This window comes from Peromyscus leucopus, chromosome 11 (assembly GCF_004664715.2).
Source record: "Peromyscus leucopus breed LL Stock chromosome 11, UCI_PerLeu_2.1, whole genome shotgun sequence".
Taxonomy (NCBI): Eukaryota; Metazoa; Chordata; class Mammalia; order Rodentia; family Cricetidae; genus Peromyscus; species Peromyscus leucopus.
Genome location: NC_051072.1, coordinates 28932781 through 28952999, shown reverse-complemented (window position 1 = coordinate 28952999; position 20219 = coordinate 28932781). Strand labels below are relative to the sequence as shown.

Here is a 20219-nt window from a genome sequence, read left to right as displayed (position 1 = left end):
TCTAATACATGGGCCTTTGGGGTTACATTCTATGTTCAATCTACAGGAGGCTACTTCTACCTTTTGGCCTTTGTGATTAATGCTGCTATGAATACTAGTTCACAAAATTTATGTCTTTGATTTTTAGTCTTTATGTAAATACATTAAAGTGGGATTTCTGAATCAAATGGTAGTTCCAGGTTTCATTTTTCTGAGTAATCCCCAGTTTGTAATGACAGCTACATTATATGATATCAGCAATACCTACACACCTTGTGTTTTGAGGCCTGGAGTTTGCCAAGTAGGTCAGGCTAGGTGGCCCCTGAATGAGCCACAGGACTCCACCTGTCTCTGCCTTTCACCAGGGCTCAGTTTATTAGTGGGTACTACCACATCTGGGTTTCTTTTACTTTTCCTTCCCTCCCTCCCTTCCTCCCTCCCTCTCCTTTTCTTTCTTTCAACATGGTTTCTATGGATTGTACTCATGTACAATTTATTGAATGAACTATCTCCCCCCAAACCATGCGTTTAAGAATGATTTCCCCAACTTACTTTTCAAATTGTGTTGATATTGAATAGTCTGTTGTAGCCCCTTTACCATAGTATGAAGAGTAGTACATTCTAAAACATAAAAGATACATTTATTTGAAAATCATTTTGGAATCCTTTTGATTGAAAGAACTGAAGCAAAATAATATTTAACTGAAAATTATGTGATCTTAATAAAGCAACCATACATCTCAAGGTAATTTCCAATATATGGTGTCTTAGGGCTATTGTTCCTATGATGAAACCTGGAGACAAGAGCTACCCTGGTACTAATTTCTGTCTTAGGGTTACTATTGCTGTGATGAAACCTGCAGGCAAGAACTGATGCAGAGGAGGCCCTACAGGAGTGCCTACAGCCCCATCTTCTATAGGCATTTGCAACATAAACAAGACTCCCTCCTCCTCCTCCTCCTTGCCCCCTCCCCCTCCCTCCCTTTCCCAGCTTCTCTTTCTGTTTTTTCGAGACAGGGTTTCTCTGTGTAGCCCTGGAAGTCCTCGAACTCGCTTTGTAGACCAGGCTGGCCCTGAACCCAGAGATCCACCTGCCTCTGCCTCTCAAGTGCTGGGATTAAAGGTGTGCGCCGCTACCTCTCAGCAAGCTCCCTCCTCTCTGATGACTCGAGCTTTGGTCAAGTTGACATAAAACTAGCCAACACATACAGTAAGTATTTTAAATTCACCTTTTATGTGAAAGGAATCCCAACACTCAGTAATGACTTTTCTAAGACACAGTACAGTGGAGACCTCCCCCTGTGCCTTAGCAATGTCTTCCCTAAAAGTGACCCACAGCTGGACATGTCTGGGAACTGCAGAAAGTGTTTCCATGCAGCTCTTCCAGGAAAGCACATTCTAAGAAAAGAGATTAAGTTTGTTCAAAGGTGGAGGGCCCTAGCAGTGAGATGGTATACGATGAGGCTTTTGTTACAGCTGAGCAATATGTTCTCTTGGTACTCATAACTAAGTCCTGGGCAAGACAGAACTATGAAAGTATTAAAAACCCTACACAATGTTACAAGACAACCTTAGTGCCATGGCTGCAGACAGAATAGAAAATACTTTCTTTAATCGTGATGATGAAAATCAAAGTATTTTGCAAAAGTTCAAAGCCGCATGACCAGCACCAGGTTCCACCTTTGTGGCCCTTCTCTCTTTCCTGTTCTCCCTTCTGTCCCCAACACCCACTCACACAAAGCCCTCCGTCACATTCTCCTTTCTCCATGTTGCTATTTCCCAGTAACAGAATGATGGATAAATTACATTTCCAGATAATCATTAGCTGCTAACTTGCTTCACACATGCTACTGTGCTAGATGATGTAATAAGAGAGATGTGCTTGGTTATTACTTGTCCTTATTGTAATGAACATCATTTACTGTAAGGAATCTAGCAATTAGTGAAATAAGGTAGCTGAAGTTCCTTCAGTAATCAGCAAATGAAAATCACTTGCTACTCTGTGCACACTAGAGGTTTTAAAAAGTATTTTTCAAATTTGAACACCAGATGGCAGGCTCAGCACATTTTTCCACATTAGAAATTAGCTAGCTAAAGAGTTCTTCATGAACTAGAATGTCATTCACTGATTCAGAATAAAAGCTTTTCATTGTCTTTGCAAATTTTAATCTACATTATCTTTTCTCCCCAGAATTTATTATGCTGTCCTATTAAAATTTTCTTGATTATTAAGCTATTTCTTTCTTTTTATTGGATTGATTCATCTACTCCTTCATGTAAAGGGTTTTTTGTTCTTGTTTGTTTGTACTGCTTTCTCTCATGGAAACCCTGACACTCATCTCTGATGAGAGGGTCTCATCAGATAGCCTTACTCAGATTTCTCTGAGAAAAATATAGCTACCAGGTAGTCTTCCTTTGCTTCCTGCCCTTGGTTCACTCCAGTATCGCTGTAACTCCTCTTTTCCATCATAGAAGTAGTTTTGTCCATCTAAATTGACTGTTTAAGGATGCCGTTTACCATGGTATAACCTTTTAATATTTTGTTCTTCTCTTAATTAATTTTCAGTTTTCATGCATGTTCATCAAATAATTATTACTATGAGTAACATGTATGAAGGGACTGATTTTTTTTCTTCAAGTGATGTTTTCTTTGCATGCAATCCCATAGTTGTATTGGAAAACCACAGTAGTAGACACATATACAGATGAGCTCTCATCATTTTCCTGTTCTTCTGCACAGTACCATATGACCCAGCTATCCAAGTCCTTGACACATGCCTAAAGCACTTGACATCTTTTTATACAGATGCTTTTCCAGGCATGTTTGTTGATGCTCTCTATTCACAACAGCTGGCTGTGTGCCATTACATGCTGCTCCCTGGACAGTGGGCTGGACAGTGGGCTGGACAGTGGGCTGGACAGTGGGCTGGAGTCTTAAGCTATTTCTTAATATTTTAGTACATAAATAATGATTTTAGTGAAAATTTAGGATCTAGTATTAATTATCAATTTGTGTGTTAGTAAATATTTCATAGAGTAGTCTGAAATATTAAATGCAATTAAAACATAGCTTTCAGCTGGACCTGAAATGTCTCCCAAAGACTCACGTGCTAAAGGTTTGGTTTTTAGCTCATGGAGTCACTGGGAGGTGGCAGAACCTTTAAGAGACAGAATCTAGCAAGAAGTCAGGTCACTGATGTATGCCTTCAGAACCAACTGTGGGACCCATTTCTCTTCTTCGGTTTTACAGCCAGGCATAAGGTTATGGGCCTTATCTGTTGTGTGTCACGCCATTATGGGCTGCACCAGGCCCAGAGCAGTGGGGTCACGAGGTCATGAACTAGATACTCTAAAACTGCCAGCCCTGAATGGACGTTTCTTCTTTTTAGGTTGATTTAGCCCAGGTGTTTGTTACAGTAAAGGAGAGAGAGTTAACTTAAGCATCTAAAAGAGTCTACCAGTGTTAGTCTTCAACACTAACATTATTACCATCTTGATCACTCTTAAAACGTGTCCAAAATTATATTCTTTGGTATTTAATTATGGGGCTACACAAAAACCTGTACAGAGATAACTATAGCAGCCATATTCATAACAGGTAAAATTTGGATGAGAACAATGAGTCTTTTAATAGGCAAAATAATATTTTTATTGAGCACTAAAACGTGAAGGAATTTTTAAATGCAAAGTCAAAGAAGTCAGTCTGAAGAAGTTGAATATTATGTGATTCCAACTATGTAATGATTTGGAAAATGAAGAGCTATACACAGTAAAATGATCAGTGAAGCTCAGACATCCAGAGGGATCAATGGAGGGGAGGGTGTATACGCAGAGCACTGGGACTCTTTTAGGGCAGTGAAACTAGTATCTGGTTTGATACTATAGTGATAAATGCATGCCATTATGCATTTATCAAGACCCATAGAATGAATAACACAAGAAATGAGCATTAAGTAAACTTTGCATTTTAACTACATATCTATCAATTCAATTTTGCCCCAGGAGCTATAACAAATGCAAGGTGTTGGTGACAGGGAAACTGGAAGAACCAAAGAATATATGGGAATTTTCCATACTTTCAATCATTTTTCTCTGTGTATTTTAAACTTTCCAAAATGTCTACCAATTAACAAATTCAAAATCATTTCTGTTATGATTTCGACAGTGTCACACACTTAGAAAAGCTTTTCCATAATAAACACAAGTACTTTAAAAAGTTTTTTTGTGTTTATCTTTTTGACATTTAATAAAATTTTAGATGTACAGAAAAATTGAAAATATTTTATATATGATTTATTTCTGATATATAATTTCTGATTATATATAATCATTAATATACAATAGTATATATATATATACATATATATAGCCAGTTACCCCTATTATTAATACTCTACATATTAGTATGGTATATCTATCACAATCTATGAACCAATATTGATGTTATTTGCTAAAATTCATGCTTTATTTACATTTCCATGGTTACTTCTTTTGCTTGTCCTGGGAGGCCCTCTACCATACCACTGCATACTTATTTGCCATGTTGTCTTAGGCTTCTCTGCTCTGACAGTTTTGTTTCTTTGGTTTTGATGACCTTGACCATCTTTGAAATATTGGTCATGTATTTTGTCATGTCCTGTGGGAACTTGCATGATGTTTATTTCTTGATTAGATTGGTTGTAGAAATGGGAAGTTTACAAAGGTTTACATCATTTTCATCATAACGTATCATATCATATCAAAGGAACCTACGGTTAATATGATATTATTTCTGATGTCTCTGATCATGTGGCAGAGGTAGCATTTGCCAGGGTCAAGGTTCAGCACCATGTAATTATAAACTACACCTTGTGATACTGTGTGCTTCCCTACAGTAAAGGAATTACTGTACTTGGCCCACACTTAACCACTGGAGTCAAGCTCCACCGAGCTAGAACAAATTATCTACATAAGCCACTTGGAATTCTGCCACTCGGGAGATCTGTTTCTTCTTCCGTTGTTATTTATTTATAAAAGTGGATTAAGGGTATTTGCTTAGCATTATGGGTATAATTCAACACTGTTCTTTTTGTTGCTGAAAATCATCCCAACTTTGCTCATCGAGAGCTCTTTCAATTGGTTTCTGAGTTGTTTTTGACAAATTCCATCATTATGGGTTTATTTTTTTTCGTTTGTTTCACTTTTTAAAAATATGTTTTAAGATGAGAAAGGCTCTCTCTTTCTATCCCCAGCTAGACTGAACTTATAACCCTCCTCTCAAGCCTCCTGAGTGCTGGAATTCTGTAATGTAACACCACACCTGGCTATTTTTTTCTGTTTTGAGTGTTGTCTTTCTTGTTGCACTACAAGATACTTCAGTCTTACAGTATAAATTTAATCCTAATCCTACACTCACCCAGTTCTTTTTATTAGAGAAAGGTAAGATTCTTCTTTTTATTAGAAGTTAATATCTGGGCACTGGATCATTGCTACTTAGGGCCTCTCAGTAGACACAGCATGAAAATATATGTGCTCAATGGTCATCTCTGAAATATATATACAAGTAACATTATACAGACTGGGCAGGTTGTATTTGGGAATATATATGTATATACATATACATATATTCATGTAACAACAATTAATAAAAAAAAAAGGCCATGCATTTGAAAGAAAGAGGGATATGGGGAGGGCTTGGAGGAAGGAAAGCGAAGGGGTAAATGACATTATCATAATCTCAAAAAAATAAAAGAAGTAATAAAAATAAAAAACCCAAAAGGAAAATATATGTGCATAGCTTCATTTAAAAAATGTTCCCACATTTTACTGCTTTGTGTGTGCACATGCATGTGTGCATGCAAGTGTGACGTGTTAAGTCAGAGGACATTTTGGGGAGTTGATGTTCTTTTTTTTTTTTTTTTTTTTTTTTTTTGGTTTTGAGAGACAGGGTTTTTCTGTGTAGCTTTGCGCCTTTCTTGGGACTCACTTGGTAGCCCAGGCTGGCCTCGAACTCACAGAGATCCGCCTGGCTCTGCCTCCCGAGTGCTGGGATTAAAGGCGTGCGCCACCAACGCCCGGCTGAGTTGATGTTCTTTTTCCTGTGTGGATCCTGTGGCTCAAACTAGGGCACTGGACTTGGCTACAGGTGCCTTTACCCACTGAGCCACCTTGTCAGCTCACAGCTTCACCTTCAACTCTTAAAACTGGTGACCCATCTTACATTTATATAGTAGGAACTCAAGTTTTGCCCCACGTGGTTTTATAGACCTGCATGGAGCCTTCAATTTGCCATTGGTTACATGGGTAGTGTCTGGTAGAAGACTTAACTTCCTTCATTGTAGTTTTTTGCATATTTTGGAGGAGTACTAAAAAAAAAAGAGTCCAATGAGACTCCAGTCTGCAAAGGTCTACATGCACTTAAGGTAGGCGACAAGCACAGAGTATATCGTCAGCCCCTGTCATTGTGAGCACCCTCATTAGACTAGGACTGCTTTAGGCAGCGAAGGACTGACCTTCTTTTATCGTGGCCTCTTTTGTTTGCATTATCTTTAATAAACTATTAGTCTTCTCCAGCTGGATATCCAGACGGTTGTTCTTTCCAGTGGTTTCTATCATTTTCTGCAGAAGAAATTTGGACCATGTTATCACAACATCAAGGACACTATTTTGGTTCTTTTGTTAAGAATATGAAGACAAATGAGAACAAAAACCATTTGACATGTGAGTCTAATAACTGAATTTGGGATATAATTTCAAACAAACTACAGTGTACAGAGCCTTTGATTTTTCCCTTTCTTACACATGTAGCCTCTGATAGAGGACAACTTCCTTCATTCTAGGTTTTCATGTAGTTGAAACTACACTAAGAAGAGTCCAGTGAGGCAACAGTCTGAAAAGTCCTACGGGCACTTACAGTAGGTGACACATGCAGGGCCCAATGGCAGTCACTGCAGTGAGCACACAAACAAGGAGAAACTATGACCTGTGAGCACCTTTCTTTCAATTATTCAACCTTTAGTTCCATGTTCACCACAGGCATCTATCAAGCATAATGGTAGATGCCTATAGTCAGCTTCTTTGGAGGCTGATGTCGGAGGTGTATGTCCTGAGCTCAGGAGTTCATATCCATCCTGGACACTCCAGTATGGTTTTGTCTTAAAACTTTTGCTTCCAGACAACTCTATGATGACATGATTATGCTATTTATTCTGTTCTGCACTTAGCTGCTCCACTTAGCACTATTATCTGGGAGACAATATCACAATCACAAATCTACTGCATTCTTTTTACAGCTATTCTGAGTCTTAGTTTTGAAGATGCTATTAGGGAAGATTTTGTTGTTTATAATTTTTCTATTATACACAATAAAGAAGCATTTTGAACACGTCTCCTTGGTATCTTTGTAAACAGTACAATAAGCTTCCTTGTACTCTTCAAGTGTATCAATTCATCATAAAGCTTGTGTTTTTTGCACCTCCATCTACTTCCCCACTTTTTTCTTAAGCAGCTCACGTTGTATTACTTCATCTGTATTGCCATTTAGGTATCTCTTATGTATCTTTCTAAGAGGTAAAATTCTAAATATCAGAATACCATATCCAATTTAAAAATGTACAATTATTTTTATTTATGATACTTGAGAATCTGATAATATATTTTCAAATTAATGTTCAAGCATATGGCACTGATTCCTTTTTCACAAGAGTACTTATTTCTTTTCCATGCTGGACTAAGAAAATCCAAGTTTTAGGCAAAGAGAAGGAAAAGAGAACAGGTAGAATGGGGAAAACTAAATAATGTATGTTCTATATTATAATTAGTCATCATGGTAGAAGACAAAACATGAACCTACTTTACTTTTCATTAAAACTACTTTGGAGTTTGTGGGCATTCTGGCATTCCCTTAACTTTAGCAAAAATATATCAATTGTTTGTTTCCTTGCCCTAGGAACATTTTTACATATTAGTACAAATAAGTTAAAATGACAACGGGCATTATGGAAGAGGAGGTAGAAAGAATGTAAGAGCCAGAGGCTGGGAAGAGTGTTGAGAAATGCTGTCTCCTGGACGCGACCTGGCTGTTGTAGTTATGACTCATAGCAGCTGTGGCCTGTGCAAGACCAAGCCAGTCAACATTCCAGTATGAGTGGGAAAGGGCCCAGGAGCCCCTACCTCTAGCTGACGTGCTCCTCGAAACTGATCAGTGGTGTAAGGGGTGATTGGTGTGGCTGTGTGTGGCTGCTGGTAGGTGGACCATATTCTGGTGGGTGTGTCACATCCCTATGCATGCAGGAAACACTAAGCAGACTTAATGAATTATTGAAGAAGAAGAAGAAGAATGAGGAGGGGGAGGAGGAAGAAGAGGATGAAGAAGAAATAAGAGGAGGAGGAGAAGAAGAAAATGATGATAAGATAGGAAGGGGAGTACTGTGTGTGTGTGTGTGTGTGTGTGTTGTGTGTGTTTTCTATTGTATACATGTGAGTGATTTGGGCTGGATATGATTGAGAAACCTTGTATACATGTATGAAATTGTTGAAGAACAAATAAAATATTAAAGTTTTAAATACAAGAAAGGATTTAGCAAAATACATTTTCATTATTCTAATCTGGCTCATCTTTTAAAAATTAAAAAGTATGTTTATTCAACAACAATGACACACTGTACTATAATAACATACAATAAAAAAAACTAAGTTTATTGGTGTTTTCAAATTCCTGGCATGCTATTCTTTGGAATTTGGGGACAATAAATCAGCATTCCCATGAATTTTCAGTCTTTACTCTTTTTTCCCCCTTGAGACATGGTTTCCTTGTGTAGCCCTGCCTGTCCTGGAATTTGCTTTGTAGACCAGGCTATCCTTGAACTCTGAGATCCATTGCCTCTGCCTCTGGAGTGCTAGGATTAATGATGTGCACCACTATGACTGGCCACACATTTATTATTTAGCTAACATAGCTAAAATTCATGTTTAAAGATTAAAATACACCAAGTTAAGTAGTACTTAGAAAGAAATACAGCCTACAAAAATAGTCAAACAATGAAAAATGTAACTTAAAATTTGGCTCTCCCAGTAAGGAAGTAGCCCCTCATGGATCAAGTGTAGACACTACCCATTATATTTTTAAAATTAAAACTTTGCTTATTTTTATATGTGAGTGTTTTGACTGCATCTAAGCACACCATGAGTGTATAGTGCCCTCACGTGTCATAGGAGGGTGCTGCATTTTCCAGAATTAGAGTTACAGACAGTTGTGAGCTGCCAAGTTGGAGCTGGGAACTGAACCCTGGTCTGTAAGAGCAACCAGTGTTCCTAACCACTGAGTGTCTCTCCAGCTCTGGCTCACTTTTTTGTGATAAATTTTCCTTTCTTCCCAGTTTCTCTCCTTGACAACAATCTTTTGTGTTTCTCTCCAGTTGTTTGCTATGTGTCTTTACACACCTTTTCTATCTGCGAGAAGTCGTCTATCAGTTTGTCAAGATTCACATTGCTAATCTTCTTCATACTGCCTTCGTTGCTTTGATCCATGCCTGAAATAGTGAAGAGCAGACAATATTAAGGAAGACCCAGTGCATCACAACATTGGTCATAATTCAAACATGAAAGTAATTGTCCCCTGAGCTCCATTTTACTTGGAGAACTTTTGTTATACTCAGTATTAGCAGCAGCCAATATATCGTTTTCTCTACTCATCCACCTCTGCCAAATGTTCTCTAAACATATCTAAATTTTGTATGGTTACATATACATGTATAGAAATTATTTGCCTTTAATATTTAATACAATCTAATAATGCCACCACCACCATCTGACACTCATCTCTTTGCCTATCAGTCTGGCTGGACTTAAAATATGATATATTATCCAATCTGAGGCATGACTTCAAAGGTAAGCATTCTTACTTAATATGCTAAATATGCTTTTTAAAATGTTATGCCACAGATATTTGTTAGCTTGTTTATGCCTCATATTTTGTCTGGCAGCATGTTGAGTAAATAAATGATATATAGGAAGTAATGTACTCACAAAAATGTTTCTGTATTTCTATCTTTTCCATTTTTTGGATATGATTAAGTTTTAGTAACTGCTACAACTGAAATAAAGACAAAGTTTCAGTTTTAACCCTATGGAACCATTAATAACAAATGCTTCAGAATCTCACAGGTGAACTCATCCACACAAGATGGAGAAACTGAATGTAGGCAGCATTTAAACGTAGGAGTGGGGAGGTGACTTAATAGAATCAATATTAATACAATATCAAAGTATGAAATACTTGTCAGTAGACTTTTCTCAAGTAAAAAAGGGGTTGAAATGCAAATTTGAAAATCAGGTATTCTAGATCTGGGAAAATACCACAAGCCAATGTATTGGATAATAAATAAAATTCCTGAAGCAGTTACTAAAAATAATTTTTGGTGGTCATATTGTTGTTAAACTGGACATTGCCTGATGTTACTCCATCAAGAAATACCACTTTCTTCTTTTTCATATTACTTGATAGTAGCAGATTGTAATGGTTTTGAAATCTGAATTTTGGTTATGGACTTACAGTTTAGTGAAATATTATCAATTATGTATCACATATGAATAAAATTATATTTAAATTCTTTAGTAAAAACTTGATCATTGTTGTAAAAATAGATATAACAGACCCCCCCATGATAAACAGTTAAATTATTTGTTGAACAAAGTTTAAAAAATCACTAGTTGACATTGCAACTTTAATACTAGAGAATATCTAAAGTATTTAAAAACCTTTCCCTAACTTTATTTTTTTTGTAGTCCCTAATGTTTCAAATAATTTTTAAAAACTTGTTCTGCCTTAGAACTAGATTCCTGAACTAAATGCATTTTAATTAATTTAATTAATTAAGCCTAGATTGTCTCCATTTTTCTTTTCTTCATTGAACACATATAACTTATAAATATGACTGAGGATGTTGCTCAGTGGAAATGCATTTGCTTGACAAGCTTATGTGTGTATGTGGTAGGGGGCAGTGAGCGAAGAACTGGGTCGAAGTCCCCATCACGGGACAAAAAAACCTTAATATTAATATTCTATTTACTACTTCCTGCCTCTGTCACATTCATTTCTAGATTTTTTTTTTTTTTTTCAAGACAGGGCTTCTCTGTGTAGCCCTGGCTGTCCTGGAACTCCCTAGTAGGCCAGGCTGGCGTCGAACTCGGCCTCCTGCCTCGGCTTCCTGAGTGCGGGGATTAAAGGTGTGGACCACTACTGGACTTAAAATATGATATATTTTACTAGATGGCTTAATTGCCCTCTTCCCCCAATTTCCTCGGTCCAGATTCTTCCCACAAATGTGGTCTTGCCCAGTGGAACCTTGTGAGTCAGCGATTCAGTGCTGGTGACTTCTCTACAGAGCAGACACTGATTTCTGACTTCCGAGGCTCAGCCTCCCCCAAGTCCACAGGCTAGCAATAGACCCGTTTCCTTCTCTGGCTTCAAGCCTGTTGACTTGTGTCCCAGGACTTGCCTTCTCCCCAGCCCCCGCCAGTCCTTGGAGGTGCCAGGGGCTGGGCAGGGCTCAGGGTGGCTTCTTCTTCTTGCTTCTGAACTCTCCAAGAACTCATCTCAGAGCCCGTGGCTAAGGCCCGCCATGGCATCCCAGGGTCCTCAGGGATGAGCAGACACGCAGGGGTGCCGGCGAGGGCCACGGGTCAGAGAGGCCGGTGGGACACAACTGGAAGAATCCAGGACACTTCGAAGAGGTGTAAGGAAAAGAATCTCTGGAAATTGGAGTTCGAATCTCCCAGGAAGACCTTGGAACCTACCTGCCACCGCCGCGCAACTTCCAGTCTCCCGCCAGGTCCTCTGGGCAATGTGGCCGGTCCGCTCCAGATTGCTGTCCTCTTCCGGGTGGGAAGCGGGTTCCCTCAACTAGGGGTCCGTGCCGTTCTCCTGGCCTGTCCGTGCCCGATCTTGGAGCCCCCGACACAGGGCATCCTAGCTCCCTTCACCATTTATTGCCTCCTAGATGCTTTCACGTGTTTCTTAGACCATGGACCAACATTTAGCGACTGCCAGATTAATTACTGTTTTGCTAAGTCATGAATAAACCACACCTATGCTTGGTTTCTATAACTCAGCACAATTAAATAAATAATAACCCACACTCATTCCTGTGATTCTATTACAGGCCTTTCAAAGTACCAGATTCAGTTAATAGATACAGTTTCCTATCTAGTGTTTTGTTTTACTGGTTTATAGATTCAGGGCATGGACTCTTAGGTAGGTTCTACCTCAACTCTTTAGGTGTCTTGGGTAAGTTCTTATTTTATTTTTTTGTATGTCTCAGCTTTTTATTTATATAGTATGATTTAAAAAAGTTTCTACCCATGAAGGTTGTTGTACCAATTAATGAATTCATGCACTTAAAAGATGATTGGGTTTCTTGCTTCAAATGTTTAAAAATTATTATAATTTCCAATGTTGTCCAATAACAATTGAAAATGTATCAGCTGCAAAGTTTTTTAATGAGAAATACAAGGTTTACTTTCATTAATTTAATTTTTCTATAGGATTAAAATTTTGTCAAGCAGAGACATGTAAATGGTAATAGGATTATTCATATTTCATTATTTGAAAGGTGGTATGGCAAATAGTGAGAACTGGATCCAAGTGGAGAATGTGTTCCTCACCACTCCAAGTGGTAAGGTTTCCTTAACATCAGTACCAACACATAGGGATATTAAAAATAAATGGCTATTGGGAATCTTGGTTGTTTATCAGGGATATTGGTCTGCACTTTTCCTTCTTATATTGTGTCTTTACTTGGTTCAGGTATTAGAGAAATACTGGGGTCATAAAAGGAGTTTGGAAGTGCTCTGCCTATTTTTTCTTCTTTTCTGAATAATTTATGAAGCATTGGTTGTAGATCCTTTTTGGAAGCCTGATAGAATTCGGCTGTGATTTCTTCTGCGATGGGCTTTTTTTTTTTTTTTTTTTTCAGTCTGAAGACTTTATTACTCTCTCAATCTCCTTGTTTGTTAAAGACTTGTTTAAGTTGTTGATCTCTTAATGGTTTAAATTTGATGATTCATGTCGATCTAGAAATGTGTCTGTTTCTTTTTAGATTTTCTAACTTAACAGAGTACAGGTCTTTAAAGTACTCCTTTATAATATTCTGAATTTCTTTGGTGCACTCATGTCTGATTCTGGTGATTTGGATCTTCTCTTTCTTTCTTTGGTTAATGGGACTAAAGGTCTATCGATCTTGTCTAACTTCTCAAGGAGCCAGCTCTTACATTCATTGATCCTTTGTCTTGTTTTCTTTGTTTCTATTTCATCTATTTCTGCTCTGATTCTTATTCTTTTTTCCACCTATATGATTTGGATTTGATTTGTTCTTATTTTTCCAATTTCTTGAATTGCACCATCAAGTTATTTTTTGTGATCTTTCTGATTTTTTAAATTGTAGACATGTAGAGCGTTGCTTAAAACATTCAAAGATGATAATTTTTAGTGTTGTCCAGTAGTAGTTGAAAGTGTATCTGCTGCCAAGTTATTATTTTTTGAGTGAGAGACACAAGATTTACTTTCATTCATTTGATTTTAAAAATAGAATCTTTAGATATAAGCATACAACCTTGAGTAACCACAGATACCAGGAAAGCATAAAGGGACCCTAAGAGAATGTGGGGAAGGAGTTTTATAGAGAGAGAGATAGTAGGACACAAGTGCCTTGAAGGGCAAATGAGAAAATTGAGGGGAGGGGGACACTGTAACTGGGAAGTAAGGAGGATGTTATTACAGAGGGAGGAAAAGGGAGTACTAAATTATATTAAAGATGTTTGAAAAAGCCATAAGAAAACATTATTTTGCCGGGCGGTGGTGGCGCACGCCTTTAATCCCAGCACTCGGGAGGCAGAGGCAGGCGGATCTCTGTGAGTTCGAGGCCAGCCTGGGCTACAGAGTGAGTTCCAGGAAAGGCGCAAAGCTACACAGAGAAACCCTGTCTCGAAAAACCAAAAAAAAGAAAACATTATTTTATGTTTACTTAAAATTATATATATAGTATACACAGATGTATGTACATATAAATTTGTGTATAAATTATATATATACATATATATGTATATATATATATAGTTTAGATTTGTACAATTTGGGGTGATACTGTTCCCCATAAGAGACATAGACAAAATCCCCAGTGTCAGACATGGGAAACATCTTTTCTAGTTGTGGGTTGGGGGAGTCTAAGACTCTTCCCAAATATAGGCTATTGCCAATGCCCTGGGTTGCCCAGAACTTGAAGGTAAGGTTCTAATACCGAAGATACTAGGAGTTGAAGGAATTAAGCTGACATCCACCTGTAAACCTCCTCTCTGAGAACTCTCTCTCATAGTATCTGAAAGTGTTACACAAGCTGCTAAGGAAAAGGAGTAATCAACAGCTCTACCCAGCTGTAAAGCCTCGAAATCATGAAAATGACCAGGCAGATAAGGCACCACCTATGGTGCCTACTGGGGTAACAACTGTCTAATTGGACTTGATCAAGAGGAGGGAATTCACACTTTGTACTGTAAACCTACCCAAGTACCCATGGCTGGGGAGAGCATGGATCCTAGAGGAGAACCTATTAGTGCCACTTTCCCTTCTTTCTTTCTCTTTTTAAAATTATCTATCTATCTATCTATCTATCTATCTATCTATCTATCTATCTATCTATCTATCTATCATCTATCTATTTATTTTGAGTGAAGGTTTCTCTGTGTAGTAACAGTCCTGGCTGTCCTGGGACTTGCTTTGTAGACCAGACTGGCCTGGAACTCACAAAGATCCACCTGCCTCTGCCTCCTAAATCAGCATAATTCTTAACTGCATTCTAAACAGATGAGTGTAGCCTTTACTACTCATAAAAGAAGCTTCTCCTTGAAGCAAATGGCGACTATTACAGAGACCTGTAACTGCCCAAAATGCAGAGAACAACAGGCGGTGGTGTGCTCAGTCCTAATTGGTACATCTACAACACAGCCCCTCTGGTTAAGTTTTGGAAAACATTGGGGAAAAGGCAACAACAACAACAACAACAAAAAAAAAAAACCAAGGTGTCTGCTGTGAGACAGTGTCTTCTTGTATATGACTGGGAGGCTGCACCCACGAAATCTCAATGGTACGGTCACCTAAACAGACCTGCATAATGACAAAGCCAGGTGCCACATCAATGCAGATGGAGAAAATCTCACAAGGCCCCACTTCCAGATGAAGAGCTACAGGTAGTTAATGGCTACCGAGAGAGGGAGAATTAATCTTCTCCAGGGAGGAGCTCCCTAATAGAAGATCTATTCATAAATGGCCAGCCCTAAACATAGATACAGACAGGCAACACCAAGTGGACTCAGCAGGTTGTAGGTGTGTGTGTGTGTGTGTGTGTGTGTGTGTGTGTGTATACATACTATATATATGTAATGATAATTATTAAAGAAGAGATCAATAGTAAGGCATAGAAGGAATTGGAGGGGGAGAGGGAAGGTAGAATGGTGTAAATACAGTACTTGTATATGCAATTCTCAAAAAACTGAATTGGGTACCAAAATTACTGGTTGTGTCAAGTGAGCATATGCAAAACATTCTATATGAGGAATGTCATGATAACTTTTGAAACCAGCCCATTTTGAGGCCCATCTAAAAGGCTCCCTTCTCCATAAAGTCATTTGCAGATCTCTATTAGAAATGTCTTACCTTTCTTTGTTCTATGGAACATGCCAGTCTTTTGGGGGCATTTCTGCGACTCTAAATTGATACATTCTCTCTTCTACTGTATTTGCTATTGTCTCCTTGGGGGAAGAAAGATTATTTTCCTTATACATGTGTGTTTTTCTTCATGGTGCACTACACGGGAAGAACAAAATGGGAACTAGCCGGTATATTATGAAAGGAACAAATAAACCAGGCAGCTTAATTTTTCTAGTTTGGAGCAAGTCACAAGTTTTTCTTTTAGTTTACAGATAGTAACAGTTTTTTCAAAGAACCCTGGTAGATTCAAAATATGTCTAAGAAACTACATGAATGTCCCATGATTTCATCTTTAAAAAGGGAATGATATTTTTACAGTTGTGCCTATGGGTTTTTGTTTTTTTTTGTTTTTTCCCAGACACTATCCAACTGTCAAAACAAAATTTTATGATTGGTTATGCATTCATTACAGATTTATTCAGAAATGGCCCAGAAGACATTAAGGCAGAAATGGATTACAGGGCTACACTATACTAACAAAGTAAAGCTGTAATCCATCAAAACACCTGTGTTCTAGAATATTATTTTAAGGTGTGTTACTTTTGCTTATGTTGCATTTGTTTAACTCTGTGAAGCTGTGTTACTGTGCCTGTCTAAAACACCTGATGGTCTAATAAAGAACTGAGTGGCCAATAGCGAGACAGGAGAAAGGATAGATGGGGCTAGCAGACAGAGAGAATTATAGAGGGAGAAATCTGGAAGGAAGAGATCTAGGAGCCAGAGAAGGAGGAAGACTCCAGGGCCAGCCACCCAGCTATACAGCAAGCTGCATAGTAAGAAACAAAAAAAGGTATGCAGGAATAGAAAAGGAAAAGCTCAGAGGCAAAAGATAGATGGGATAAGTTTAAGTTAAGAAAAGCTGGCAAGAAACTAAGCCAAGCCAAGGCGGGCATTCACAAGTAATAAGAAGCCTCTGTGTGTGAATTTATTTGGGAGCTGGGTGGCAGGCCCCCCAAAAAGATAAAAAGACAACCCACAACATACCTGGTTTAGAAAATAAACACACATGTATCTATCGACTAAAAATATAGACTTATGCATGTCTTATCCTATAGATGAGTGATTCATTGAGTTTTGAAGGTTACTAGCAGCTACTGAAGGTATAAGTACTAAGGGGATTAAGGCATTTTTTTCTGTTTCTGCATAGAGCTTACAGCTTCGAAGGACAAACTATCCCAAGGCTGCAGTCTAGTTCATGCAATTTGCAATATTACGTTGGCACTAGAATTTCACCTCACTACTTTAGTTTCCAAAGTAAATCTAAAAGTTCTAAAAAAAAATATTTAGTGTTCTTACCAGTTTTCTAAGCTGATCATGTTGTACACTAAGGTATTAACAATAAACGTTTAGCTCGAGCCAGGTATATTAGTTTTCTGTTGCTGTGATAAACTAGCATGACCAAATGTAACTTATCGACTCAAGAGCTTATCTTGGCCCATGGTTCCAGAGACTATGAGTCAGTCATGACAGGAAGTGGCAGGTGTGGTGATGAGACAAGGAAGCTGAGAGATCACGTGTTCAATAGAAACCAAAGGTGGAGAGAACAAAATCAAAGTGGGGTGAGGCCTGTGCATGCTCATCTCTGCAAACAGTGCCGCGACTCTAGCAATCTGAATGAAACTCATTGACTGAAAAAAAAAAAAGAGGTGTGAAAACAGAATAGAGTTTACTTAGGAAGAGTATAAGGATTGATGACCAAGAATGGGATAGGGACAAGAGAGGGTAAGGGATGAATATGTTTGAAATACATTACACTCATGTATGAAACCATCATTGTGAAATCCATTATTATATATAATTAACATATGCCACTAAAACACTTAGGGAAACATTTCAGTCAAGAAACTTGAAAACAGAAGCACAATAAGTAAGAGGAAAATAAAAATAATAATAAAGAAAGTCATTAATTTTCTTTAATTTTGAGATTATAATTTTATTTCTCTTTTCCCTTTTCCTCTCTCTAAACCATACCATGTACCCCTTCCTAGTGTCCTTCAAATCCATGGCCCCCTTTATCCACTAATTGTTATTATATCAGCACACACACACACACACACACACACACACACACACACACACACACACACACACTTTTTTCTTATTCCCCTGAGGACACTCTGCTCATTTTCTTCCTTTTGCTGGCTCACTTCCCCCTCAGGTAGCACTCCCTTTGGCTTTCATCTCACATCTTCCATAATCCTTTCTTGTTGCCATCTCCTGCTTCCCTTTACCCTCTTGCTCCCCTCTCATGGGCCCTTTCTACTTCCATGTCTTGCACACATATATAGGTGCACAGACATATATGAATTTAATCTGAATTTCACATATGAGAGAAAACATGCAATATTATTTTTCTTTTTAACAAGAATTAAAAATTTTATTTATTTGTTTTATTTGTATTGTGTTTTGCCTGTATGTTTGTGTATTGTGCGCATGAATGAGTGTGTGTGGTGATATTGTGTCCCCCAATATATTGTGCACCTTAATAAACTTATCTGGGGTCAGAGAACAGAACAGGCACTAGATATAGAGGCCAAAAAATGGTGGCACACACACCTTTAATCCTAGCATTCAGGAGGCAGAGATCCGCCTGGATCTCTGTGAGTTCAAAGCCACACTGGAAACAGCCAGGCATGATGACACATACCTTTAATTCCGCGAAGGGATGGCAGGAAGCAGAAAGGTGTATAAGGTGTGAGATCCAGGAACTAGAGCCTGATTAAGCTTTTAGGCTTTTAGCAGCAGTTCAGCTGAGATTCATTCCTGATGAGAACTCAGAGGCTTCCAGTTTGAGGAAACAGGATTGGCTGAGAAGTTGGCGAGTTGAGGTTTAGTCCATTATCATCAAGCATGGTGGCACACAGGCAGACGAGGTGCCAGAGAAGTAGCTCTGAGTTCTACATCTGGATCTGCTGGTAGCAGTAAGACAAAGTAAATCACTAGGCCTGATTTCAGCTTCTAAAACCTCAAAGCCCACCCCTCCCCAGTGACACACTTCCTCCAAGAAGACCATACTTTCTCCAACAAGGCCATACCTCTTAATAGTACCACTCCCTATGGACCTATAGGGGCCATTTTCATTCAAACTACCACGGCTACCATGTGGGTGCATGTTCTCTGGAAGAGCAGCCAGTGTTCTTAACTGTCAAGCTGTCTCTGCAGTCCCAATCTTTGTTGAGTATAGTGTAATTTATTTACTATGATGATATCTAGGTATATCCATTTTTCTAAAAAGTCATAATTTCATTCTTTATTGGTGAAAATATTCTATTGTGCACATGAATCACATTTTTCTTTATCCATTCCTCTGTTGATGGATATCTAAACTGGTTCCATATTTTGGCTTCTGTGAATAGTGTAGCAATAAATACGAATGAGCAAATGTTTTGTGATGTGCAGACTTAGACTCCTTCAGGTACGTATGGAGGAGTGGTGTAGCCAGAGTATCTGGAAGTTTTACTTTGAGTTTTCTGAGGAACTTCCACATTGATGTCCACAGTGACTGCACCAATGCTCATTGCCACAAGCAGAGTGGGAAGTCCCCTCTCTCCCCACATACTCCCCAGTGTTTATTTATCTTCTTGTGGCATTGCATTTATTCCTTTGCCTATGTTGTGTTGCTCTTGCATCCCTAGAATGACATCATCTCGGATATGGCATATGAACCTCAGTGCATTCTTGAGCACGGCTTCAAGAATTTTATGCAGATCTGTCCATGTTCACGGAGGCCAGAAGGTAGTTACAAATCCCTTGGAGCTTGAGCTACAGGCATTTGTGGACTGGTGATGTGGGTGCTGGTACCCGAACTTGGGCTGTCTTGATTAAGCAGCAAATGCCTTTAACCACTGGGCCATCTCTCCGTCCCCTGAAACCAGTTTTGATGTCAAGTTAATGCTGGCTTCATAGGATGAGTTTGTTACTTCTGTTTCCCTTCTGTTTTGTGAAATCATTTGAGGACTATGGAGTTACCTCTTCTTGACAAGTGGGTGGACCAGACAGTGACGCCATCTAGCGCTCCACGTCTTCCTTTGTTGAGAGACGTTCCATTTCAACACCATGGATTATCATGGACCTGTTTAAATTCTTTGATTTAATTTTGGCAGGTCACATTGGATCCCAATCCTTTGAAGCTTAATCTGTGGGTGTCTTTGTGAGGTGTGCTTCTTGGTAACAACAGATAAATAATTTTTTAATCCAGTCATCTAGTGTGTGTCTGTTTACTGGCGAGTTGAAGCCATATACACTTAAGATTACTAGGAGATGTTTAGTAATTTCTGTAATTTTGTGGGTTCTTTTGATTAGTTGGATTATTATTTATTCTTTTCTCTCTTCCTAGTTAGTATTAGGAGTTTGCCGGCTTACCATGTTGAATGGGTTTCTTTATATTTCCCCTTTATTAATATATTCTTCTCATTAAATACATTCTTTCCTGTTTGAGTCTGTCTTTATCTCTCCTCTCTCTATAATTTTCCTTTATGTCCCTTCTACAGTGCTTAATTGT

The 20219-nt window shown here is 38.4% G+C and overlaps 1 protein-coding gene across 1 annotated transcript in view; it reads right to left on the bottom strand.

Moving 5' to 3' along the window:
• Positions 1-11928, bottom strand: part of Ccdc152 (coiled-coil domain containing 152) — a 29232-nt gene extending 17304 nt beyond the window's left edge. The window contains exons 1-4 of the mRNA XM_028875567.2: positions 11755-11928; positions 9400-9488; positions 6471-6576; positions 532-600 (exon numbers count right to left, since the gene is read on the bottom strand). Coding sequence (XP_028731400.1) covers positions 532-600; positions 6471-6576; positions 9400-9486 — 262 coding nt within the window. The 5' untranslated portion in view covers positions 9487-9488; positions 11755-11928. The remainder of the gene's footprint in view (positions 1-531; positions 601-6470; positions 6577-9399; positions 9489-11754) is intronic.
• Between the last annotated feature and the right edge of the window lie 8291 nt (positions 11929-20219).